This window comes from Tasmannia lanceolata, unplaced genomic scaffold (assembly GCF_043159265.1).
Source record: "Tasmannia lanceolata isolate RefF3 unplaced genomic scaffold, GAP_Taslan_0.1 ptg000013l, whole genome shotgun sequence".
NCBI classification, from domain to species: domain Eukaryota; kingdom Viridiplantae; phylum Streptophyta; class Magnoliopsida; order Canellales; family Winteraceae; genus Tasmannia; species Tasmannia lanceolata.
The window spans coordinates 46,283,527-46,311,228 of NW_027518690.1; the positions used below are offsets into that span (position 1 = coordinate 46,283,527).

Sequence of the window (27,702 nt, forward strand, 5' to 3'; positions counted from 1 at the left end):
CCTTTATAACTAGAGGAATTCTAGACTGAAGGGAGCCCTTGCAAAAAAAAGGTGAAAGGGCTACCCCATTGGCTGAACATCACCATCATGTTTGAAAGGGCCGTTATTAATGCATGATGGTGATGTGCAGCCAATAGGAGAGCCCTTTCACCTCTTTTTTGCAAGGCCTCCCTTCAATTTAGACTTCCTCTTATAATTATTAAATATGAATGTAAATTTCCCAATAGCTATTAAATTCCTGATTTATATCTATGCTACATAAGATGGGAATAAATCCATATAATGTGGCTTAAATATGTGAAAATATTTTAAACAGCGAACAAAATATCTTAAAATGAAGAAAACTAAGGTATATAAAACAATGAAAAAACCTAATTATATTATAATCTAAATCCATGATTTTAAGCTCTCAATTTTTACATCTCTATTTTTACCGCATAAAAACTTTAGTTTTAAAACTTATCCTCGCATTTCGTGCAAATGAAATGCGTACATATACCGAACTTTCTGGGTGTACATTAATCTTCACTCGGTGGGGACCTGACTCTCTAAAAAGGTGGGCCCTGCATATTAACCACCACTAGATAGATACAAATTTTCTTTACACCGAACGTGCTGTGTATGCCCGTGATATAGCTTGTTTGGGTAAACCCAATGTAGTAAATCAAAGGGATTCCTAACTTCACCATCCAACAACTCATTTAATATTATACATTATGTTACATCTATATCACTTGAGGGCTGCCAATACCAAAATCACCTCCATCAAATGACAGAAATACCCTCCACTTCCCATCCAACGATCCACGTCCTCAGATAAGGCCACGTGCCTTCCAAGTCATAAAATCTCCACCTGTCATAACGCATATCCTCTTTAATCTTCAACATTTTTTTATTTCTTAGAAAGCAATGTATAATCCTAACACTAGTTGGGTTCGTCTACATGGATCATTTTTTTTTACCTGTTAAATATAGGGTGATGATAAATCCCCACCGCCTCTAGGATAATTCGCACCCCTTTAAAGGAGGGTATGTAGCAGACTTTTAAATCTGTACTGACAGGAAAACCTTGGGTCCCACCCGGGGTTATTAAAAACCTTAAAAACATAAACGTCTCTTTAGCTCTTATATATATATATATATATATATATATATATATATATATATATATATATATATATAGAGAGAGAGAGAGAGAGAGAGAGAGAGAGAACGGTTCCTACACACATGTGTAGATAAGTTATCTACACACTAGCTTAAAATACAGTGGGGGCCACATTATTTGGGTGATCCAAACCATTCATATTTAAGGCCCTCTCATAGATAGGGTGTGCGCAAAAAATAAGCTCCATAGGATCATCCTAACCCTTCGATTTTTGGAGGTTAAAAATAGACTAATTTGTGAAGGTTTAAAGACATCCATTTTACCTCCACAAATCGTAGGGTTGGGATGATCCTATGGATCTGATTTTTTGTAGACACCCTATCTATGTGAGGGCCTTTAAAATGGATGGCTTGGATCACCCAAACAATGTGGGCCCCCACTGTATTTTAAGCTAGTGTGTAGAGAACTCTCTACACATATGTGTAGGAACCATTTTCTCATATATATATATATATATATATATATATATATATATATATATATATATATATATATAGAGAGAGAGAGAGAGAGAGAGAGAGAGAGAGAGAGAGAGAGGATTGTAAGCTCTAGCGTACCAACCTTATTGTACGCTTGAGTGCCCAATCACATGGGTCTCACATTTTTTTGTGGTGATCCAAAGCATTCATTTGCAAGACTCTATCATAGATAGGGTGTGTCCCAAAAATAAGCTCAAATAAATCATCCTAACCCCTCCAAAGTGGAGGGCAAAAATGGGCAGATTTGTGGACAAACAGTGTCTGTCCATTTTGACCTCCACAAATGGATGGGTTAGGATGATCCTATGGAGCTGATTTTTGGTTCACACCCCATCTATATAAGGGCCTTTTAAATGAATGCTTTGGATCATCCTAAAAATGTGGGCCCAAATGTGATTGGGCACTCGAGCGTACCATAAGGTTGGTACACTCGAGCGTACAATCCTTTTCCTCATATATATATATATATATATGAGAAAACATTTCCTACACACTTGTGTAGGTAAGTTACCTACACACTAGCTTAAAATACAGTGGCGGCCCACATTGTTTGGGTGATCCAAACCATTCATTTGAATGGTCCTCACAGAGATAGGGTGTCCACAAAAAGTCAGATCCATAGGATCATCCCAACCCTACGATTTATGGAGGTAAAATGGACGTGTATAAACCTTCACAAATTAGTCCATTTTTTGCCTCCATAGTTTAAATAACCATTCGAGGCTATTTAAATATTTTAAAGGTATTTACTAGGGACTTATGCAGAAAGGCATTTCGCTGTTTGCTATTGCATGAGAGAGCAGCCACCTCAGATGAATTAGATGAATAAGACAAAATCTGCTTAAAAGTGAGCTCGTGTAGCTTCTCTCTCATGCAACAGCCAGCGTTGAAATGCCTTTCTGTGAAAGTCCCTTGCAAATCCCAACTTTAAAATGGAAACTTTTCTTTAGCTATTACATATCTTACAAATGTAAATTCCTTTTGTTACTGTTAAATATGAATGTAAATTTCCCAATAGCTATTAAATTCCTTATCTATATATACATGCTATATAATATGAGAATAAATCCGTATAATGTGGTTTAAATATGTGCAAATAGTTCAAACAGTCTACAGAATCTCGTAAAGTGAAGAAAACTTAGCTATATAATACAATGGAAAAACCTAATTATAATATAATCTAAATCCATGACTTTAAGCTCTCCATTCTTACCATTTGTATTTTTACCTCTAAAAACTAGTTATAAAACATCGCACCGCATGACACTTTTTTTTTTTTTTTTTTTTTTTGGAAAATAGTCATATTTATCTTCAAAGCTATTTTGATATGGGATTTGCTACCATCGATCGCAAAAGGCATTTCATAGATGGTCTGTTGCATGTCAGACCAGCCGCACGGCCTCACTTTTCAACAGCTTTTGTCTTCATTCACTAGGTGGCTAGACTAACATGCAACAAATCATCTGCGAAATGCCTATTGCGAGCAAATTCTGATATGGGACTTGCTCTCTGGGTGGGTGACGGGTGATTATTAATCTGCACTCAGTGGGGAGGTGACCTTCTAAAAATCTGGGCCCCGCTAGCAAATTCTGATATGGGATTTGCTCTATGCGTGGGTGACGGGTGATTATTAATCTGCACTCAGTGGGGAGCTGACCTTCTAAAAATCTGGGCCCCGCTAGCAAATTCTGATATGGGATTTGATCTATGGGTGGGTGATGGGTGATTATTAATCTGCACTCAGTGGGGAGCTGACCTTCTAAAAATCTGGGCCCCGCTCGTTCACCGCCTCTATGTAGAGACCAATTCACTTTACACCGAACGTGCTGTGTATGTCCTTGATATTGCTGGTTTCAGTGAGATTGTTGAAAGGGATGCCTAACTTCACCTTCCGACAACTTGTTATTTTATATCATACATCATACATTATGTTACATCCATGGTTTTAAATTTCGACCGTCGAATTTCGGTGGGACATAAACCGAAATATGCCGAAATTCATTATTTCGCCATTTACCAAATTTTGGAAATTTCGGTCCGAAATTTCGATTACATGCCTATTTTAATTTTTTTTTTAAAAGTGTTACAAAATTTCGGTCCGGAATTTCGAATCAAATTACCAAATTTCGGATTTCGCGGAAATTTCGGTTTTCGGTGGGGTCCGAAACGGTTACCGAAACCGAAATTTTAAACCATGGTTACACCTATATTACTTGCGGTCTACCAATGTGATAAACACCCACCACCTTCAAATGACAGAAACACTCTCCGATCCCCATCCAAAACGAAATTGAAATAGACTCCCTGACGAGGATAATTTGGTCCATTTAAAAAACTGCACAACGTTTTTAATTTACTTTGTTGAGTTGCTTAGGTGGCAATAAAGTCCCTTGATTAGTGTGGGGCCCATTCTGATCACATATAATCGAACGATCCACGTCGTCCCTCAGATAAGGCCACGTGCCTTCCAAGTCATAAAATTTCCACCTGCCATGATAGCTCTCTCGTCCTTTGTCTGGGTCAATCAAGATTAGGATAAAGCATATGAAATGAGCATATCCCCTTTTAATCTTTCACATTTTTTTTATTTCCAACAAAACAATTTATATAATATAATATTTAATGATGAAAAAATAAATATAAATAATATAGCAGGGGGGGTGACAATATCATCGCCCATAATATATTCATAATATCTGAATATAATATTCGGGCATATCCGGATCCATGTCCGGACACTCGAATTATTGGCCCCAGACCTGACGTGGCTCCTCGCTGTAGCTAAGTCTCATCCATTTCTACGGCGCGAGTCGGGACGCGGACAACCTAATCCGTGTTTCCACGTGGATTCTGCATGTTCGCGGCGGCTCGTTCGTCCACGTTGGCAAGGGGGCCCCACGGGCCTTATGATGAAGAGATTTATTCTCCCCCTTCTCTTCCCTGTCCGCCCCCACAACTGTAGTGTATTATTTAATTTTTATTATATGGTGTAAGCCCTTCTAGTCCTGTATTTTTCAAAAATTACTCTACGGACCACACTACAGGATGATCCAGTCCGTCCATTTGATAGGTTCTCCTCAAAAAATCATTTCTATAGGATGATCCCAGCCCTCCATTCTATAGAGGAATTGCATATTACGGAATCTCAATAGATCATAGGGCTAGGATCACCCTATGGAAATGATTTTTGGGGCACAACCTATTCACATTGACAGTTTGTATCATCCTATAATATGTTTTGTAGAGAAATGATTTCAGCACAACTATGTTTTGATTCATGTCCTTATGTATCTTGTCTTTTAGCATTTAATTGTCACGTAAGTGCTTTTTGGGAACTGTAAAAAACCCCTTTTACAGCTCTTTATATACCAAAAGACAAGAAACATGAGCTTCATGTATCAAAACATGTTTGTGTTAAAATCATTTCCCTTTATAAATAAATTATTAGTTCATTATAACCATGGTTTTAAATTTCGACCGAAATTTGAAATTTCGGTGGAGACCGACACCGAAACCACACAAAACTGAAATGGTCATTTATTTCGGCTGAAATTTCGGTTTTTCCAAAATTTGACACAAAAATCTGTTTTTTTTAAAATATTAATTTAATATTTCACCAAAATTTCGGCCGAAATTTAATATTGAATAAAATATTATTATTTTTTGTACCAGATTTCGACCGAAATTTCAAGGTCCGAAACCCGTACCGAAACCGAAATTTTAAACCTTGATTATAACTACTCGTTTTACACTAAAGGGGGTGGCAGGGAAGAAAAGGGGGCGAATATAATATTTCCACTATATAATCATAGGCTCGGATCTCGGTGAGAGTAAGAAATAGGAGTCTACGTGAGTGAGGAAGGTGGGGTTGATGGGAGATTGGTCGGTGATCAGGAAAATTCCGGCAAGTGGCCGGAATGAGGAAGGTGGGGTTGATGAGATGGAATATTCCGGAGGAGGGACGAGTCTCGCCGATATGGTGCTAGGGTTTTTTGTGGAGGGAGAAGGGTCGCCGGAGATTAGTAGCAGCGACGGAGATTGCGAGGAAGGTGATGGAAATTCCGGCAGGGTTTCTGAACGGACGGAGTTCTGGGAGACCCAGCAAAAGCTCCTCAAAGTAAGTTGTTTTGGAATTCTCTTCCTTATACTCAGTAGAATTTGATTGTCATTTTTTTGGTAGATGAGGGTGTTTTGGTCATTTGGAGATGGGAATTAGACTATTGCACTTGATATACTAAATAGGGAAATGATATCAACACAACCATGTTTTGTTATAGAGGCTCAAGTATCTTGTCTTTTAGTATCTAAAGAGCTGTCAAAAGGTCATTACATTTTGCCTTTTACAAGCCATTTTAACAAAACATAGTTGTGGTGATATCATTTGCCTACTAAAAAATGCCCATTAATGTTGAGGCTACTGATATTGTTTTTATCAAGTTTTGATAATTGCATAAATTCTTCTTGTCTTTTCTAATTTAACCGGATGTCAAAACTTATTTCAATTCCCAAAAATCTCTCAGAAGGCAATTAAATGAGAAAAGACGAGATGAGTTTGTGCAATTATCAGAACATGGTAAATGACCATATTGCTCTTTAATGAATATGATATGTTCACAGGAGGGCTTATTTTCTTTCATTCTACCTGAAACAACCCTATCGAGATCATTATACTTGATGATACCGGCATTATAGAGATTAATGAGGGTAATTCCGTAATTTTATTCCCATTTGGCCGTTTGTTCAGGAGACCTTGTACCGGAGGAACTCTTTGGAGGCGAGGATCCGACACGATACAGAGCAGGCCTTGAAAGATTCGCAGTCGGTGGGCCCGATCTGTGTCTGCCTTAAAACCATTACGAGAGGAGGGTGCCGAAACTGCTTGCTGAGAGACGTATCGGATCGGCTCCGAAACTCTGGTTACAACAGCGCCCTATGCACGTCCAAGTGGCGGAGGTCGCCGGATATTCCGTCAGGTAAACAGAATATTCCGTCTTTTTTTTGTTTCCTTTGTTTCTTTTCCCCCTACTTTTGCTTTCTTGGTCGGTTTGGCCTTTTCGAAATGACAAAACTGCCCTCACGTTGTCGATCGCCCCGTCTATCAAGAAACTATGCTTGGACTTTGATTCCTTGTTGTAAATGACCAAATTGCCCTCAGCTCGCCCTACCTGACACGTCGAGTGAGAGCGTAGTTTGGTCATTTTAAAAATTTATGTAGGTCTTATAAGCATGCGTTGACTGCGCCCTCGATCTGTTTTTCATACTTTCTATCCTCTACAAAATTGGACAACCTCATTTACTGTATCCCAAACCAAAGAAATGAGATCTGCAAACCCTAATTTGATAATGACACTCCTTCAGCCCTCTCACACTTTTCTATTTTGCTATTAAGTGGTGGTTCCAAATGACCATTATACCCTCAATTATTTGATGTCCTTAATTACTAGTGCCACTCAAAGAAAGAAAGGCTAATGATTGAATTAGCTCAATCAACTAAGTACATTTTGTGAAAACAACCAATTACTCCAGAAGCTTAAGCAGTTGGAGATGGCGTTATTTAATCTTTTATACTTTAACACTCCCCCTCACGTGTGGCCCCTCTTTTTAGTGTTGATCTACATGTGGCCCCTCTTTCTTAATTTGATTAATTAATTTAATTGAGTAACTTATGTGACATTTATCGTTCAATACACGCAGGGGAACACACCTATGTGGATGTTATAGACGCCGCGATTGGTAAGAAAGCCGTGGTCAGAGTGGTGATCGAATTAGACTTCCGATCGGAATTTGAGATGGCGAGAGCAAATACAGAGTACAACGAGTTAATTAGTCATCTCCCCCAAGTGTTTATCGGAAAGGAGGAGAGGTTAAGGAGCTTAATTAAGATATTGTGCACGGCCGCGAGGAAGTGCATGAAAGAGAACAAAATGCATATGGCGCCGTGGAGGAAACACAAGTACATGGAAGCTAAGTGGTTTGGCACATGTGAGAGGATGGAGCCCGGACGGGTTTTCTCGGCGAGCTTTTCCGACCGGCAGCCGAAGCTTAGGGCGTCAATGTTGACGTTCGACTTATTGGGGAAACTGCCGAATTTGCATTGCAATGCGGTCCAAGTAGTGTGAAGCTTGAGTTTTTTTTTTAATATATATATATATAAATACGCTTGTGTAGCACGTGTGGATCATCCAGATGTAGTAAAGAAAGGAAAATGATTTTAGCACTCCGCTTAAAGTAACATGTCTTTTTGTTTGTAATTGGCCTTCTCAGAACTTTTTGGGAACTGTAAATAACCTTTTGACCGCCTTTTAAACATTAAAAGACATGAAGCTTTCACCACCTTTGAAAAGAGTGGAGTGCTAAAATCATTTCCCAGGAGAAAAGGGAGAAGTGGATGGAGAGGAAGATAAACTATATAATGAGACTTGTTTGTACTACTTTATAGCAAAGGAGAAAGATCTACAAAGGAAAGGCTACAAACAAAGAAAAGAAAAAAGAGCAACTTCATAATAAGATTAAGGGAGTGATAGAATCACCCCCATCGTAGCCGTTGATTTTGCAACTAATCATGCAATCGGTTTTGATGGATCATTGTTGTGTCATTTTAGTAAAACTTAAATTCGAGTGACAATGAGTGAGTTAGAAAAGGTCATTAAAGTGTGTTTAATAATGTAATATAAAGCATGCGAGTTCATCACTTTTTTTTTTCTCATTTCTTTAGCTTATCTTGACCTACTTGGTCTCTTTTTTTTAATGAAATCGTTGTCATTAGGGAAAAATAATAATTCAAAGAGTTAAATATTAAAACAAGCAATCATCTCGTTACACAGAGCATTTAGGTATTAAACATAGAATCAAGTCTAGATAACTATGAAAGGATACTATCCTAATCTGACCGAGTTACCTAATCAATTTGCTTAATTAACCACCAAGATGATCCAATGGTAAGATCTCAAACCAATCTGATGGTATGATCTCGTATATTCTAACATGTCTTCTCAAATGCACATTGATTGAAAATTGATATAATCTCCAATTAAAAACTATCAATTTGATGAAGATTGATTATGGTGATTGTCGTCATCGTCCAATGCCAACTGATGATAGATGTTGGTTGTCGAGGAATGTGCTGCTTGTTTATGTGGTACAAACGGGGCCTATAAAAGCCAATGGATCATAACGTATCATTGTCTCAATGGGCTGGATAAGACTCAAGCAGGTCTATCCGATCTTCTTACGGGGCAGTGCCTCAATGGGCAAATCGACTGTAGTGCTCATCATGTGTAGGTTTTAAGTACCAACCTTTATGGAAGATGGAAAACTCTTTAAAGCCCGCACCTCAAGAAAAAGAGACCCCAACTTAAAAGAGTTCTTATTTCAGACGTACACTTCAAGTAAAATAGACTAAAGAAAGAACATAAGAAGAGCTGGAGAGAATGACGAGTAAGAAAAAGAACAGCTAGCCATTGCGGATTTTGATGTCAAATATCAGTGGAAAAAACACGTCAATTCAAAGATCTCATTTCTCAAGGTTGCAAATTTCAAATTTGCCAGTCACATAAGATGAATAGATGGGTGTTCGGGTAAAATGAAGTAAGTCACAAATGAAGCAGAGAAAAGTGAAAACGGAATGTAAGGGTCCCATTATCAATGTTGGAGTGGATATTTCGCAAAGGACAAAAGGAGTAAGTGCTTATATAGAGCATTGAGGTTATAAGCATATAATCAAATCTAGATAACTATGAAAATAGACTATCCTTATCCAACCTAGTTGCCAAATTTATCTAAGTTACCTCATCTAACCAACCTGCCTAATTTACCACCAGTTAAGGTGATCCTATGGTGAGATCATCTCAACCCAATTCAACGGTCAGATCTGATATATTCTAACAGTAAGAAGATCTGATCTTCTTTCTTCGGCTCTTTCGCAATTTCTGCTACTCTAATAAGTAAACAACTTTTGCTATTAAGTTGTGAGATTTATTTTGGACCGTTGATTGGATTATTTAGTTCAAGGAAAGGATGCGATATTTGACTCGTGTCTCTGTGTTTGAAGTGCATAATTGCGTCTACAACTAACATTCCTTGAGAGCGCAAAAGAATTTTGGACTCCCTATTTTCTTTGTAGTGGGAGACATCATTATGGATTCAGGAAATAAAGCCGTGGTTGAGAGTGGGCCACATTAGACCAAGTATATGGCTCGATTCCTTAAGTCCTTCCCTCACTTACAATAAACATAGGGTAGAAGAATTGGATTTACAGTTCTAGACTCTAGTTTTAGTAGGACCCAATCACTACCTTAGGATATAAATTAGGGTGCAACTTGGGCCGGGCTAACCCCAACTCGGTGGGTTCAACTCGATTTCGGCTCAGGTTGGGTTGGGCGTTCTGATCATTGTGGAGCTCGATTTAGAGCTTTGGCATGTCATCGCCGATCATCATGGACGATATGGTGTTGTTCACGCTTGAAAGGATTCAACTGTGCCAATTGCTCGGCTATTTGATTAGCGGTAGCTTGTAGAGCGTTGAGCATCTCCATTTTCACGATCGATTGATTTTCTTGTTCTCCATGCGAAGCAATGAAGCGTAGCAGGGCTCTGATACCACCTGGCGTAGTCGGAAGCAAGAAGAATGAGTCGAGGTTGATCTACGTCGATACCGATAGCGTAATCCTTTGAATCCATTAAGGATTGTTCTGTGAATCCACAAGAATAAATAAAACCAAACTTTCTCTAGAGAAAAGGAGATTTCCTTTAAATTTCTGCAAAATATTATGAACGGTGAAAACAATCCTTGCACGTAGGTTTTATGAAGTCTTCTCTTCCAAAGTTAATAAACTTCCTTTCCAAGAATAACTCTAATTCCTAAAACTACTTGAAGCCAATTCAATTTAGACTCAACTATCCATTTCTAATTGAACTAAATTTCTAAGTCCACATGGACTCAATTATTCAAGCTCCTAAACTCTAGTAACATAAAATATAATTGACTATTTTATGAATTGAAACGTGATGCATATATAGAAACATTGTTACATGTTTCTAAACCCAACAAACTCCCCTTGACTTGATGTGACTAAGTCATTTTTGATTTCTAGTGTCGCTTATCAGTCTTCAAGTGGGATATTGTTATTAGTGAAGCTTGATCTCAGTCTAATCTGAAAAGTACTATACACTTTTCCCCAACTGCGGCAGTCCCAAGTTTTTTTAGGTATTTTTATACTGTGGTAGTTTTGTACTTTCATGAATTAATAGGGTTTTTCCCTTTATTGTAACGCATCTTAGAACGCCATATATAGGGTGTGATATCAGGAGCCGCCTTATGAGAGTTGTGAGGACTTTTGTAATCTCTTCTTCAGTGGAATCATTGGCTTATAGCTCTGCCGTGGACGTGGCCCATATCATACTAGGTGAACCACGTAAATTTGTGTGTGTGAATTTTCGTTTATCTTTTGCACATCATTATCTTGTTGCATTCTTAATTCCTAAATCCTAATAAATATGACAACGGTTATTCAAGTGTGCAAGCTCTAAGCTAAATAAGCTCGAAACAAACTCATGAATCGTGCCCTCAAAGTTGTGAAGACGGTTGGGATCATATAATCAGAGCAACTTTTATTAATTCCTCACCCATGGTGGGCCTTAAAACACACATGAAGGATCCCTTTTGAGCAAAATAAATTGAATTTCAACTCATATATCTGCCCCCGTTGTTACCTTTCACTTGTACATACGATCCTCTCTGTTTATTTTAAATTTCTGTGGTTTACTATTGCCAGCTTGTTGTGAACTGTAACAGCCAATTAGCAAAGTTAGAAGTTTGGAATTATCAAAATGATGAGGGTGAAATATCAGTTATATGGGGTGAATTATATCTAAAGCCTATTCAGGCGTAGTGTCAACTTCCAATTCTAACATCGATACATGTCCCAAATTTTAACTATAGGGCCTGATAGTTTTGGATTTTGAGAATTGATTTTGAGTCCAAGACTGATTATAGGACTCAAAATTCCGTTCAATTTTGTGTTTCATAATCAGTACGTTTGGACTCAAAATCAATTCTCATAATCCAAAATGAACAGGACCTAAGAATACGGTTTTTGTTAACGATAGTGCGTTTTAACTAGAGTACCACTTATGTTTAGGACTGTCAATCGGGCCGAGCTTGGGCAGGCCTGAGGTGCTCAAGCTCAGTCCATGTCTATACAACGGGCTACGAGCCAAGTTCGGGCCTGATTAAATTAGAAAATTTGCTTGCTCAAACTCAGCCCAAACTCCACAACGGGCTTCGAGCCGAGTTCGGGCTTGCCCATCACCTCTTATTTTCTGCACGAGAAAAGACTCTAAGGCAAGCACAGAGTAAAGAGACCAGGTACCAGCTCAAAGACAAGTTAACAACCAAAAACCTGTTGAACATTCCATAAAAAAAAAACCTGTTGAACGTATTCCTATTTAAGTGTTGAACTAGAAAACCATTTAATATCATAAAGATTAACAAAGAATGTTTAAGTACCTATTTAGTTAATATTTACTATTATTTTTGAGGGCATAAAAAATCCTGAAAAATTATATAGTAAATATATTATCGGGCTTGGGCCTATAACGCTGGACGACCCTTGATCAAACTCAGCCGAAATTAGAGTTCGGGCTTCAACTTTTGACCAAGCTTGATTTGGCTTGTTCTCATTTTAATTATGGGCGGGCTTTTAGCGGGCCGAACGGGCGGGCTTCGAGCTTGCCCATCCTGATTGACAGGCCTACTTATGTTTGAGTGGGGACTATGCGAAATAACAGGTGGGTCCCCACCATTTTTTTTGCAAGTAACTATTTTGGTTTTCTGAGTGTGGGAATTGTATGGGATGTACACAACACAATAAGAAGATTGAAGTTTCAGTAGGAACTGAATAATAAAACATGTTTAGGATTTTGCTTGCGAGGCAATTTAAAGAAGTTTGTTTGGATCAAATTTATGAACCCCTTTTTCAAAAAAAAAGAAAAAAAAGAGAGATAAGAAAAAACACATAAAAACTCAAAAAAGAAAGAAGAAGAACGCTGTATAACAATTTCCAACTAGAAGTGATGTCCAACATCTTATGTAACTAGAAAATTATGACATGCACATTCTTTTTCTTTTATTGATGACAGAGCTTGTTTACAGTCCTGTTATACCCATGGAAGAATATGGAAGACTTCTATGAGGATATGAAACTCCCATTTCCTATTAAAACATCCCCAACTATTGACTGTAGTTTTATCTGCTCATCTCTATTGAACTAGTACTAATTGCACTCTCTTGCTCCCGTAGTCTCTCTCCATAATCAAGCATACCCACAAGAACCATTCTCACATTTAACACCAGAAGGGCACTTTTGATCACAATCACCACAGTGATCAACATTATGGGCAATGTTGGTGCAAAGCCCATTGCAACAAAGCTCTCCGAATCCGCACTTCTGGTGGCAACTTCCACAGTTATTGCGGTCGGAGAGTACGTTCCTACAATGCTTCTTGCAACATTGGAGAAGCCCATTACCTTTGTTCACCGAAATCCCCGGGCAAATATTGTTAGTGACTTCGTGACAGCGCACTCCCTTCTTGATCTTACTTGCGAAGAATCGACTTCCAGGCCGGACAATCTGGCTTAGGAATTGATCGTCCATCACCCATTCGTCCTCTTCGTCCTCCACGTCGGAAGTGAGGCTGGAATGGGCGATGAGGGTCATGGGGATGATGAAGATAGAGAGAATTGTGACAAGTTTGATCAAAGGGAGGGTGGTAGCCATTTTCACTGTAGAATGTACCCCCGGGGGGAGAGGGCTAGAGAGGGAGTGGGTATTTGAAGTGTTGGATAGTAATAAAATATTCCTTGATTTTAGGTGGTTGAGGAAAGGTTTGGAAAGATCTAATAGTCTAGAAAGAGACCTCGTGTACAAGAGTTAATTACACGCCAAAATTTTTAAGTTTTAATTGATTAACTTGTGATTAGTTAATCCTCTTAACTATTTTTTATTGGGTTTTTCTTTGTTCCATTAATTTACAACCTTATCAGATGGGTGTTGACCATCTTTTTGGGTCTATAAATGATGAGTAAAATGGGGTCGACCATAACAATCTTGGAATTTCATTTCTCTCCCTGATCTAGGGAAAAGAAAATTATGGAAAATATTACCTTCCATAGAAAAAAAAATAAAAAATCCCATGGACGATAAAATTCAAGGGTCTGGTAGGCTTTCAGTTTTCTTGAAAATCAAGGAAAAATTCTAATTTTGGAAAAATATTTCCATGAAAATGAGTTTACCAAACATTGGACAATTCATTTTCTGTGCAAACAATTCCCTACATCTCTCTCTATATATATATACAAATAAAAAACAAGAAAAATTACAGAATATAAGGATCTTGGCATGAGATGCAGTAGTTGGGTTGGACCCACCCATCACCCGACATTGACATCATTTGGAGTGTTCATATTGTGGGCCCCACCATTTCAAGATGATACAATCCAGAAAATCACTATACAATGTGGCCTAAAAATGAACGGCTAAAAAAATGAAATGGACTAACAGTCAAGATTCAATGCACAGAATTAAGGGTGTCAATTTTGGCTCGGGCTCGGCTCGTAAAAGCTCGTTTAGGGCTAAAAGTCTAAAACCATAGATAATTAGATATTACTATATTAGACTTTTAGTTTAGTAATTTGAGAAATTTCTAATTTAATTAAGAGGTTTCCAACTTTCCATTGGCTTTCCAAGTGGGACCAAACATTAAAAAAAGTTTCTGATTTTCCACTAAAAGTATCAAAATCAATTTGGGATTTTGTCTTTATTCAGGATTTTGTCTTTTTGTATAATTGTATGATTCTAATCAAAAGACATCCTAAATATGAAATATCTCATTGAGTCATTGTTTATTTAATTTTGAAAACCATTTGTGAGTCCAAAACTGATTATTGAGCTCCAATTTATGGGAAAAAATTAAACAGATCAGACTGATTCCAGGTCCACTAACAAGCTCGTTAAGGCTCGCGAGCCCGAGCCCGAGCCGAGCCCAAGTTTTGCCCTTAACGAGCCGAGCCGAGCTGGACCAAGCTCGGCTCGGCTCGGCTCATTTTCACCCGTACACAGAATTCCGGCATCCAGAGTTAAGGATTGCCCAATCAGTGACTTCAGGGCTCGAATATCTTCATCATAGGGCCAATAAAATTTATACGGTCTAGACCATGCTACTGTTGTATGTCATTTTAGCTGTAAGTTGATGGTATTTTTTCTCATTTTTGCCATTATTATTATTGATATTAATTATTAGGGAAGTGATATATCCGCCCCTTTTGATCACCAAGAATACCCCTTTGTCAGTGTCTGTGGCAATGAGGGGCATTGAATTCTTCTAACATAAGTACAACAGCTCCTCTTTAGTCATTGATACACTGACAGGGGGGTGTTCCTGGTGATCAAAAGGGGCTGATATATCATTTCCCTAATTATTATTGTGAAATTTTGCTTGAAGGTGAAGCTTCCTGTAAGCATGGGGGATCTTCTTTCCCGGCGAGAAAAGCGTACAAATAAAGAGAGAGGGAGATAGAGAAACTGAAAGGTCACACTTCTCCCAATGCCGGAATCCATGCCGGAGTTTGGATCCAATGCTTCTCGGTTACGATATAGACAAATCAGAAGTGCACAAATTTTCATGTGTTGGACCACCCATGTGTCATTCAACTAATCTCTCTCTCTCTCTCTCTCAATATGTAATCCAACCGCAGTAGAGCATTGTTGACTCTTTTCACCATTAAATAAAGACTATGATATTGGCATGGCAATGTTTTGATAATGGGCCAAACTCACCTTGTTGTTTCTTTTTTAATTAGCTGTTGAGAGCTTTTTAGGAATTGTAATTGCTTTTGACAGCTGATTAACTTATAAAGAGGATGAGTTTTGACATTTTATTATTTGGAAAACACTTCTAAAACGGGATCCCATTTAGAAAATAAAGAAGATGGTGAAATTGATTTGATGATTTGATCAATTTTAAAGTGATATTTTTTCTCATTTTTAACATTATTATTATTATTGAAATTAATTATTATTGTGAAATTTTGCTTGAAGGTGAAGCTTCCTGTAAGCATGGGGATGGAGAAAAGCGTACAAAGAAAGAGAGAGAGATAGAGAAAGTGAAAGGTCACACTTCTCGCAATGCCGGAATCCATGCCGGAGTTTGGATCCAATGCTTCTCAGTTACGATATAGACAAATCAGGAGTGCACAAACCTTCATGTTGGCCTCATGTGTTGGACCACCCATGTGTCATTCAACCAATCTCTCTCTCTCTCTCTCTCTCTCTCTCTCTCTCTCTCTCTCTCTCTCTCTCTCAATATGTAATCCAACCGGAGTTGAGCATTGCTGACTCTTTTCACCATTAAATAAAGACTATGATATTGGCGTGGCAATGTTTTGATAATGGGCCGAACTCACCTCGTTTTTTCTTTTTTACTTAGCTGTTGAGAGCTTTTTTGGAATTGTAATAGCTTTTGGCAGCTGATTAACTTATAAAGAGGATGAGTTTTGACATTTTATTATTTGGAAAACACTTCTAAAACGGGATCCCATTTATAAAATAAAGAAGATGGTGAAATTGATTTGATGATTTGATCAATTTTAAAGTGATATTTTTTCTCATTTTTAACATTATTATTATTATTGAAATTAATTATTATTGTGAAATTTTGCTTGAAGGTGAAGCTTCCTGTAAGCATGGGGATGGAGAAAAGCGTACAAAGAAAGAGAGAGAGATAGAGAAAGTGAAAGGTCACACTTCTCGCAATGCCGGAATCCATGCCGGAGTTTGGATCCAATGCTTCTCAGTTACGATATAGACAAATCAGGAGTGCACAAACCTTCATGTTGGCCTCATGTGTTGGACCACCCATGTGTCACTCAACCAATCTCTCTCTCTCTCTCTCTCTCTCTCTCTCTCTCTCTCTCTCTCTCTCTCTCTCTCTCTCTCAATATGTAATCCAACCGGAGTTGAGCATTGCTGACTCTTTTCACCATTAAATAAAGACTATGATATTGGCGTGGCAATGTTTTGATAATGGGCCGAACTCACCTCGTTTTTTCTTTTTTACTTAGCTGTTGAGAGCTTTTTTGGAATTGTAATAGCTTTTGGCAGCTGATTAACTTATAAAGAGGATGAGTTTTGACATTTTATTATTTGGAAAACACTTCTAAAACGGGATCCCATTTATAAAATAAAGAAGATGGTGAAATTGATTTGATGATTTGATCAATTTTAAATTGATTATTGGCTTTCAAATAATAAGGGCAGCTTGGAATATGTTTTGGTAAAAAACAGGGGTTCACGTTATCGTGACAGATGTGCAAGAAGACAAGGAAGAGGGCCTAGAGAGGATAAAAGGGTTTAGAAATGGTGCTCATCTAGGACTTTTAGTGCTAAGTCTTTGTATCTCAGACTGGCTATGAGCCTTGCCCCTTCGCTTCTTGCTGGGGTATGTTGAGCCTTGCCCCTTCGCTTCTTGCTGGGGTATGTAGCGCTCCTATGCCCCAGGGCATGTGCTTTTGGGTGGACTACTTTTCTTGATAAGATTTTCACAGTAGATCATTTGTGAAATCGAAACATGCTGATAGTGGACCATTGTGTCTTTTGTTTAGCATTGAGTGAAACCGTGGACTATGCATTTCTCCATTATAAGATGGCAAGAGAAGTATGTAATAAGATTTTGAGAAGAGTTGGCGTGATGTGAGTCTTCTCAGCTAGACTAATTGACCCTCTTAGAGGAATAGTCCTTTTCTCCCTAGCAGACAAAAGGGGAGACTACGTAGAAGGTGGTATTGCTAGCCACCTTATGGGCTCTTTGGAAAGAAAGAAACGCACGAGTATTTATGGGCCTGATTGAGTCTTCACATTTTGTTTATATAAAAGTGATCGCACCAACCATTACTAGGGTCAAAACCTTCTCAAGTTTTAGGTTTGTATCAGCTCATGATTTGTAGCATGAGTGAAGAGAGATTCGCTTCAGTAGTGACAAGAAGCTGAATCCATCACCATAAAGAGAACCACCAGATTCTAAGAAACCAAAATCCAACTTTGATGGATCCACCATTGGTAACCTAGGATCGACTAGCATAGAGGAAGGGACTATTGAGAGATGAATAAGAAGTCACGAGGTGGGCTTTCTCAGGCCCTATTAGAACCACAGATTCCAATGAGACGAAGGTCATAGGGATTATACATCGTTCAATCATGAACAAACTAATAGTAGAAGGAGATTACTGAATGTCATCAGATGGCTGGAGGGGAGTTATCCCTATCCATGGACGTTTTTGCATTGGTTTGATGAAATTCATGAGCAGGAAGAGGGTACTTCTTTATCCCATAGGCATGTATGGATATCAGCCAATGGTAAGGCCAATAGGTTAGCGTGGGCTGGAGTCACAAGAGAAGGCTTTTTTTTTATTATTATCTCCCTCCTTACGTCCTATTGTTTTCTGCTTTTGCATTTTAAGTTTTATCCCCTTCCTCATTATACTGACCATCTAGATCGCCAAGTTTATTTTTCTTACTCTGATAAAACGCTTCACCTTTAAAAAAAAGGGAAGAGAGGGTGGCAATCCTGAGAAATTATTTGGTGCCCGAGCATCAAGTCCCTTTCGGGTGGTACGATAAAAGTACTACTCTTGACATTTGATCCAACAACAACCTCTTAAAAAGTGAGCTGCTATTGGATCAAACATCCCTCTGGGCACCATGCAAAAACTCATCAATCCTAATGGGTCATTCCGTAAGTATCAATTTTTTTGTCAGGAAGAGACAAACAAAAGGGGGTGGCTGGAAAAGGGGAAAATGTGTGGGGCCGTGGGGTCGGGTGCGCATAATTTCCCATGTGGCCTATTTTAGCATTTGAATTCGAATGTCCAGGGCGTGGGGAGTTCAAACGGCTAAATCTCTCTCTCTCTCTCTCTCTCTCTCTCTCCATGGCAGCCAACACCATTCATAAGTCATATCACACCGGTCAAAACCCCAAACCCAAAATCACACTCTTCGGCCTCTTCCAAAAGGCCACAAAACTCCTCGGACTCTACTAGCCCGTCTTCCACCTCTGATTTCAGATCGCGATTGGATACAATGTCCGAGAGGTGGAGATGGAGACACGACGGCCGCTCATCCAGATGGATCACCATCCGTCCGCATTGGAGCCCAGATGCCGATTCCAGGTTCATCCCCATCTTAGGGTTATGTTTAGGGCAGTGATACCCCTTATAGGGAAAAATCACTCCCCCCCCCCCCCCCCCCCCACAAAAAAAAAAAAAAGAAAAAGGAAAAAAAAACAACACATACCAAGCCGGTCTCTCTCCCTCTCTCTCCCCAACATTAACGGTTGGTGGGCCAACAATTAATTTGTTTGAGGGAGTTGATATATTCGCCCCTTTTCATTACTAGGGACACCCAATTCAAAACCTCCTGACTGGCTAATGAAAATTTCCGATTAGACATACTTAATCCTTTAGGAAATGACCAAAATGCCCAGCCAACACTCATCCCACCTAGGGGTGGACATGGTTCGGTTCGGTTCGGTTTTGGGGTATACCCAGAACCGAACCATATATAATCGGTTCCCTGAAATTGGAACCAGAACCGAACCATATATGTTTGGAACCAAACCGAACCGAACCATATATAATCAGTTCGGTTCTGGGTTTACCCGACCTTCACCAAATGTAGATATTTTGCCTAAACGTATTTATAATCGGTTCGGTCCTGTTTATTTATGAACTACAAAGACTAACATGCATGAATTTGGAATAATCAGGCACAAATTTGCACAAATTATATATGACCTGCAAACATGCACAAATTTGGAATAATCAAGCACAAATTTGGGGGGTGAATTAAAATTTTAAAGGCAAAGCAACACGTTAAAGAGGAGTGAATTAAAAGGGGGTGGGGTGATTTTATCAAGCGATGAGGCATTGGGTTTTAAGGTGAGGGTCGGTTCTCTGTTCGGTTTTCGGTTCCGGGATCCCAAACCCAGAACCGAACCGAATTTCCATCTGTTCCAGGAAATCAGAACCGGAACCGAACCATATAAATATGGAACCGAACCGAACCGAACCATATGTGCCGGTTCGGTTCGGTTCCTCGGTTCGAACCGGAACCATGTCCACCCCTAGTCCCACCTCTATGCCCATTACTCTCGCCCAAATCCGGAGTCGCCCAAGTCCAGAGATGATGCCCCAGAAAGTGCAGAAACACCCTAGGTCCCTCTCTCTCCCTCTCCCTCCCTCCCTCCCTCCCTCTCTCACTCTTTAGAAATCAACAACTCTGGAAATTTTGTTCTCTTAGAGCATCTTAATTTGTTGTATCCCACCAACAAAAAGAGGAATATAGATACCATTGCTGCTTAGGAGAAGAAGCTTTTCTCTCTTGAAACTCTTCTCACTGCCACCCAAGATTTATAACAAACATTAGCTCGGAGGCAGTTTTGGGCAATTTCTGGAAACAGATGGATTTCTCTTTCGAAACCCTTTGATCTATAGAGAACTTGTGAATGATTCACAATATATGATTCACAAGTTTTTCTGCATAAATTAAGGGAAATGTTACCAGCACTACTGTATTTTGATGAGGGCTCCAAACCGTCCATTAGATGGGCACAACCTAAATAGGTTGTGCCCAAAAAATCATTTTCGTAGGTTGATCATAACCCTCCGATCTGAATGTTAGAGGGTTGATCCTAACCCTTATAGATCGGAGGGTTAGGATCAACCTACGGAAATAATTTTTGGGGCACAATCTATTTAGGCTACGGCCCATCTAATGGACGGTTTGGATCATCCTATGGTGCGGGCCATACTTTACATTTTAATAAAGTGAGGAGTGCCCTCATCAAAATACAGTAGAGCTGATAACATTTCCCTAAATTAAAATTTAACTTATCCTTTTACCACCATTGTCAACAAGCATGAGGCAGCTAAGGAACTTTGTAGAGAGAAAACTTCTCTGATTTTCTAGATACAGAAATCTGATGGCCCCATGTCATAAGAATACCATTTTTATGCTTAGTTTCTATATCACATTTGGTTCCAACACCCATGTCCACCAATGAATAATGAGAGAGGCTCCGGCGCTGGAGTTGGTTTCTGAAGTTGGGCTCTGCATTTAGGCGAGAGGTGAGTGAGAGAGACAGAAACGAAGGTTAGGGATTATGGGTTGAGATGGGATATTGGATGCCTACACGGGTGTTTTGGACATTTTCTAAAATAACCCCTACGTGTAATGGGCCAGTTGCTTTCGCTGGGCAGATGATTTTAAAAAGGTGTCCGCAGAATTAAAAGGGGCGTATATATCAGCTCCTTTGTTTAAATCTTTGAGCAAGGTAGGCCACACGTATGTTTTTCAAAATGAACTCTATGGCCCACACATTAGGATGATCCAATCTGTCCATTTGATGGGCCACATCGTAAATAAGTTGTGTTTCAAAAAATCATCTCCACATGTTGATTTTGGGGCGTAACCTATTTACCTTGCGGCCCATCAAATGGATGTCTTGGATCATCCTATGGCGTGGACGGTGCACTTCATTCTGAAATATATGGGTGGCCCAGACCATAGGATTATGGTTGCAACTCAGGTCGGGCGGGTCGGGTTTTCAAGAACCCTACCCTACCTGAGAAACTATCTCGGGTCGGGTCGGGTTTATTTTTGAAAAAACCACGATTCATAAACCCGGCCCTACCCGAGATAGTTTCTCAGGTAGGGCCGGGCCGGGTCGGGTTTTTCAACATTATCGCCTTAGCCACATTTTTTTTTTCTCTGGAATTAGCAGACCGTAAAGTTGAATATTAAATCTGTCACAAGTACAAGCAAACATTAGGCCTAGCTACACTCAATTCATTTAATAAATTCTTATTTGTTAAGACCAAGGTCTTGTCTTTTTACAAACAAAAAAGAGGTGAATATTAAAGTATGAAAATATTCTTCCTGATAACCCAAACAACAAAGTTGTAAATTTGCCCAAAAAAAAAAACATTAGTCATCCAGTCAGAACTCAGTTACTTACATCAACATTAGCAGCAGATTTTTATGTTTAGGTGATGATATTTTAACCCTCTGCAGTAAGCATCCGCCGCACAAAAGTTGCCCACTGTTCACGTTATAAGGGGGGCGAATGCGTACTGCAGGGGGGTGTGAAAATATCATCTCCCTTATGTTTTATGTGAAACATTTGCAAGCCTCACTCTAGCACAGAACATGTAATTAGTAGACGCAGATTAATAATACGTGGTTTATAAAATTTTCAAAAAAAAAAAAAGTGATTTATAAATTAGAACAACAATAGCACCCAGTATCCAATAAACAACATCAAAATTTAATCACCCTGTAGTTTTATATCAGGCATCACTCCACTTATTAGGATTACAAGAACGGGAGTTGCAACTCGGGTTGGGCTTTCCAAAACCCTACCCTACCCTAGAAGCCATCTCAGGTCGGGTTATTTTTTAAAAAATTCGAGATTCCTAAACCCGGGCTATGTTTTTTTGGGTCAAGCTGATGCGGGTCGGAACCGACCCAAGTTGCAACCCTACATAGGATGATCCAAACCATCCATTTGATGCGCCACAATGTAAATAGGTTTGCGCCCCAAAATCTCATTTCGGTAGAGGTTTCCATTATATGCTGTTTCTCTTTAGATTGGAGGGCCAAGATCATCCTAAGTAAATGAGATTTTGGGGCGCAACCTAATTACGTTGTGGCCTGTCAAATGGACGGTTTGGATCACGGTTCGTACAGCAGTTCATTTCGAAAAATATGGGTGGGGCCTACCTTGTTCAAAGATTTCACCAAATTACTTGGTGGGCCCACCAACAGAGAGATACCAGTTTGGAGTGTTGTACCGGCTGTAGAGGACTAGAGGGGTGGGGTTTTGGTGGAGCTATGGATTCTATCAATTCCGTTTGATTCTCATTCTTCTTTCATCTTCGGCATTATACTTTGGGTGTATTTTTGGTTGGTAGAATTAGGGTTGTATTTTAGGGATTTGCCTACGATTCTTGTTTGCGGACTGTATTTTAATGCTTTAGGGTTTTGCTGGAGGTATCGATTCTCTAATTCAGGTTGATTCTCCTTCTTCTCTTTCATATCCATCATTATACTTAGGCTTTATTTTCTGTGTGTATACTTAGCCTTGCATTTGAGAAATTTGCCTACAATTCACTGTATTTTACTTCCTTATTTTGAGGTTAATGATGTTGCTGTTAACATAAGACACATGGGAAATTACCCTAAACTCGATGGCCGAAATATGTTATTCACGCGTTTCTTGTGAACAGCAGTAGGTTGCTTTCGCAATTGGAACAGAACAAATGCCCACGAAAATGAGGTGACTTTGAGAAAGATTTGAGACGTTTTCAAAACATCTAACCACAATCTTGGTGTTTTTGAGGCAAAGATTTCCAAAAGACTCTTGGTTGAAAAAATTAGGTTCAAAGCCCCTTTCTCGCTTTAGCATTTGTTTTCCAAGCAACGCTACTGACGTGAGCTCTCTGAATACTCTCACGTTACCCATCTTTCTCTCTTTCTTTCAACATAAAATGTCCCACTCTTTCCCTTTCTCCTCACCTCATCTTTGTGGCCAAAATGGCGGAAAACGGACCGAAGTCTCACATTTTTGCCTTCTCCTTATTCATCCTATTCTTTTGGGTTCCTGTTTTCTGCCGAAACTCGCCGCAGAGGAGGCCAGAAACCACAACCTTAGATGTCCTTGCTTCCCTGCAAAAGACTATGGACATCATCTCCACTGACCCACAAAAAACCACCCTCCAAAGAGAAGAAGCGGAAGAGAAAATAATTTCATCTTCCTTCACCCTCCACCTCCATTCCAGGGACTCTCTAAAAACATCACATAAAGACTACAAAACACTAACCTTATCCCGACTCGCTCGTGACTCGGCGCGGGTAGATGCCCTCAACACGAAATTAGATGTAGCCATCAAAGGATGGGGAGACATATCCGATCTCAAACCCATGGATGCAAAAGATATTGAAGGACCTGTCATATCCGGGACGAGTCAAGGGAGTGGAGAGTATTTCTCCCGAGTCGGAATCGGTCACCCACCTAAACCCGCCTATATGATTCTCGACACCGGTAGCGACGTTACGTGGCTCCAATGCCAGCCTTGCAGTGACTGCTACCACCAGGCCGATCCCGTCTTTAATCCCTCCGCTTCCTCTTCCTACTCGCCACTCAGTTGTAACTCTCACCAATGTAAATCCCTCGACATGTCCTCTTGTCGGAATGAAACCTGTCTCTACCAGGTCTCCTACGCCGACGGCTCCTACACCGTCGGCGACTTCGTCACCGAAACCCTCACCTTCGGCTCATCCTCCGTCAACAACATCGCCCTCGGCTGCGGCCACGACAACGAAGGCCTCTTCGTCGGAGCTGCCGGCTTGCTCAGCCTCGGCCGCGGAAACCTCTCATTTCCTTCACAAATCTCCGCCACCTCCTTCTCTTACTGTCTCGTCGACCGTGACTCCACCGCGTCTTCAACCCTCCAGTTTGGCCCTGTCTCCACCCCCGACGCTGTCACCGCACCGCTCCTCCGGAATCAGAAACTCGACACTTTCTACTATTTGGATCTCACTGGAATCAGCGTCGGCGGCCAGCTTCTCTCCATCCCGTCATCTTCATTCGCCTTGGACGAGAACGGGAACGGCGGCGTCATCGTTGATTCGGGAACGGCCGTGACACGCCTCCAGACCGAGGCCTACGACGTCCTCCGTGACGCATTCCTACGTGGCGCACAAGACCTTCCGCCAACGTCAGGGGTTGCGTTGTTCGACACATGTTTTGATCTGTCGTCGAAGACTAGCGTTGAGGTTCCCACTGTCGCCTTCCAATTCTCGCAGGGGAAGTCGCTGCAACTTCCAGCTACGAACTACGTGATTCCGGTGGACTCGTCGGGAACTTTTTGCCTTGCCTTTGCGCCGACGTCGTCCTCGTTGTCGATAATCGGGAACGTACAGCAGCAAGGGACACGTGTCAACTTTGATCTCGACCACTCTATCATGGGCTTCTCTCCCAATAAATGCTAGATGGCTACCTCTACCAATTACAATATCGGTTGATGGTTTTACCACTGGGAAATTAAAATTAAATAAATTTCATCTTTGCTTTACTTATTTAAGAAGAATCATTCTTCCTTTACATCTGCGAAGCAAGAAGAATTTAGCTTCCGAACAGAGCTTATCTCCCTATTAGGAAACTTCCGTAACTATGGGTATATCTACATGACTCTTGAGTAGACTATAACAAAGTTCTTATTTAGCTTCACCAGCTGGTAACTATGGGTATATCCAAGGTTTAAAATTTCGGTTTCGGCACCGGTTTCGGTCCTTGAAATTTCAAATTTTCAGTCGAAATCTGGTACAAAAAAAATATATTTTATTCATTATTAAATTTCGGCCAAAATTATCAAAATTTCAGAAATTTGGGTGAAATATTAAATTAATATTTAAAGAAACAGATTTTTTTGCCTAATTTCGGAAAAACCGAAATTCCGAAATTTCGGCCGAAATAAATGACCATTTTGGTTTTGTGTAGTTTCGGTGTCGGTCGATTTCGGTCCAAAATTTCGGATTTCTGTCGAAATTTAAAACCATGGATATTCTACATGACTTTTGAGTAAACTATAACAAAGTTCTTGTTTAGGTTCACCAGCTGGTGAAGAAAAAAATAGGCATATTCTTTTAGCTTCATCCTTATCCAACATCCATGACTTGTATGGTAACAATATTAGCATGTTTCAATTGCTTATTAAGTTATCTTTTAGGAAAAAATAATCACCAAAATAGAAAGTGTACTCTTAATTATGAGGAAGCGTGCAGGAAGTTTTCTTTCCCAAACTCTGGGAAGCAAAAAGAATTTAGCAATCTGAAGCGAGCTTTCGTGGAAGTGAGCTTCTATCCCAACTAGAAAGCTTCTGGTAACAATTGGTGTCTCTAACTCTCTAGACAACCATTCGAAAAAAAAAAAATCCAAAGTCTCATCAGTACAACAAAACTCATGTTTAGCTTCACCAGCCCACGAAAAAAAAAGATAGAAATATTCTTTTAGCTTCATTCTTATCCAACATCCATGACTATTATGGTATCAATATTGGCAATCCAGAAAATGAACGGCTGAAAAAAATGAAATGGACTAACAGTCAAGATTCAATGCACAGAATTCCGGCATCCAGAGTTAAAGATTGCCCAATCAGTGACTTCAGGGCTCGAATATCTTCATCATAAGGCCAATCAAATATATACGGTCTAGACCATGCTACTGTTGTATGTCCATTGGCCTTTTAGCTGTAAGTTGCTGATATTTTTTCTCATTTTTGCCATTATTATTATTGATATTAATTATTATTGTGAAATTTTGCTTGAAGGTGAAGCTTCCTGTAAGCATGGGGATGGAGAAAAGCGTACAAAGAAAGAGAAAGAGAGAGAGATAGAGAAAGTGAAAGGTCACACTTCTCGCAATGCCGGAATCCATGCCGGAGTTTGGATCCAATGCTTCTCAGTTACGATATAGACAAATCAGGAGTGCACAAATCTTCATGTTGGCCTCATGTGTTGGACCACCCATGTCTCTCTCTCTCTCTCTCTCTCTCTCTCTCTCTCTCTCTCTCTCTCTCTCTCTCTCTCAATATGTAATCCAACCGGAGTTGAGCATTGTTGACTCTTTTCACCATTAAATAAAGACTATGATATTGGCGTGGCAATGTTTTGATAATGGGCCGAACTCACCTTGTTTTTTCTTTTTTACTTAGCTGTTGAGAGCTTTTTTGGAATTGTAATAGCTTTTGGTAGCTGATTAACTTATAAAGAGGATGAGTTTTGACATTTTATTATTTGGAAAACACTTCTAAAACGGGATCCCATTTATAAAATAAAGAAGATGGTGAAATTGATTTGATGATTTGATCAATTTTAAATTGATTATTGGCTTTCAAACACTGAGGGCAGCTAGGAATATGTTTTGGTAAAAAACAGGGGTTCACGTTATCGTGACAGATGTGCAAGAAGACAAGGAAGAGGGCCTATAGAGGATAAAAGGGTTTAGAAATGGTGCTCATCTATGCCTTTTAGTGTTAAGTCTTTGTATCTCAGACTGGCTATGAGCCTTGCCCCTTCGCTGGGGTATGGAGCGCTCCTATGCCCCAGGGCATGTGCTTTTGGGTGGACTACTTTTCTTGATAAGATCTTCACAGTAGATCATTTGTGAAATTGAAACATGCTGATAGTGGACTATTGCGCCTTTTGTTTGGCATTGAGTGAAACCGTGGACCACACATTTCTCCATTATAAGATGGCAAGAGAAGTATGTGATAAGATTTTGAGAAGAGTTGGCGTGATGTGGGTCTTCCCAGCTAGACTAATTGACCCTCTTGGAGGAATAGTCCTTTGCTCCCTAGCAGTGAAAAGGAGAGACTTCGTAGAAAGTGGTATTGCTAGCCACCTCATGGGTCCTTTGGAAAGAAAGAAACGCACAAGTGTTTATGGGCCTGATTGAGTCTTCACATTTTGTCAATATAAATGTGATCGCACTAATCATTACTTGGGTCAAAATCTTCTCAAGCTTTAGCTTTGTATCAGCTCATGATTTGTAGCATGAGTGAAGAGAGATTTGCTTCAGTACTGACAAGAAGCTGAATCCATCACCATAAAGAGAACCACCAGATCCTAAGAAACCAAAATCCAACTTTGATGGATCCACCACTGGTGACGTAGGACCGACTGGCATAGAGGAAGGGACTATTGAGAGATGAGTAAGGAGTCATGAGGCGGGCTTTCTCAGGCCCTATTAGAACCACAGATTCCAATGAGACGAAGGGCATATATAGGGATTATACATCGTTCAATCATGAACAAACAAATAGTAGAAGGAGATTACTGAATGTCATCAGATGGCTGGAGGGGATAACTCCCTATCCATGGACGTTTTCGCATTGGTTTGATGAAATTGGGGTACTTCTTTATCCCATAGGCATGTAAGGAGATAAGC

General features: G+C 39.8%; 2 protein-coding genes, 1 long non-coding RNA gene and 1 pseudogene across 3 annotated transcripts; 3 read left to right on the forward strand and 1 right to left on the reverse strand.

Moving 5' to 3' along the window:
• Nucleotides 1–5,466: 5,466 nt before the first annotated feature.
• Nucleotides 5,467–7,977, forward strand: LOC143890306 (uncharacterized). The gene is made up of 3 exons (XM_077394943.1): nt 5,467–5,761; nt 6,389–6,617; nt 7,339–7,977. The coding sequence occupies exons 1-3, from the start codon at nt 5,516–5,518 to the stop codon at nt 7,761–7,763; spliced, it is 900 nt and encodes a 299-aa protein (XP_077251058.1). The 5' UTR covers nt 5,467–5,515; the 3' UTR covers nt 7,764–7,977.
• A 4,711-nt stretch (nt 7,978–12,688) lies between these two features.
• GRI (Stigma-specific Stig1 family protein) lies at nt 12,689–13,491 on the reverse strand. Its single transcript, XM_077393435.1, has one exon. The coding sequence runs from the start codon at nt 13,419–13,421 to the stop codon at nt 12,957–12,959; it is 465 nt and encodes a 154-aa protein (XP_077249550.1). The 5' UTR covers nt 13,422–13,491; the 3' UTR covers nt 12,689–12,956.
• Nucleotides 13,492–22,578: 9,087 nt separating this feature from the next.
• On the forward strand, nt 22,579–26,438 carry LOC143890308 (uncharacterized). Its single transcript, XR_013255158.1, has 3 exons — nt 22,579–22,765; nt 25,877–26,005; nt 26,084–26,438. It is a non-coding gene; the product is annotated as an uncharacterized LOC143890308 (long non-coding RNA).
• LOC143890307 (protein ASPARTIC PROTEASE IN GUARD CELL 1 pseudogene) lies at nt 23,252–24,833 on the forward strand (annotated as a pseudogene).
• Nucleotides 26,439–27,702: the final 1,264 nt, after the last annotated feature.

Coding starts and splice junctions, on each gene's coding strand:
- GRI (XM_077393435.1), bottom strand. CDS start 13,421: ATGGCTACCACCCTCCCTTTGATCAAACTTGTCACAATTCTCTCTATC.
- LOC143890306 (XM_077394943.1), top strand. CDS start 5,516: ATGGGAGATTGGTCGGTGATCAGGAAAATTCCGGCAAGTGGCCGGAAT. Junction 5,762..6,388: donor CCCAGCAAAAGCTCCTCAAA/GTAAGTTGTTTT, acceptor CCGTTTGTTCAG/GAGACCTTGTACCGGAGGAA. Junction 6,618..7,338: donor GTCGCCGGATATTCCGTCAG/GTAAACAGAATA, acceptor CAATACACGCAG/GGGAACACACCTATGTGGAT.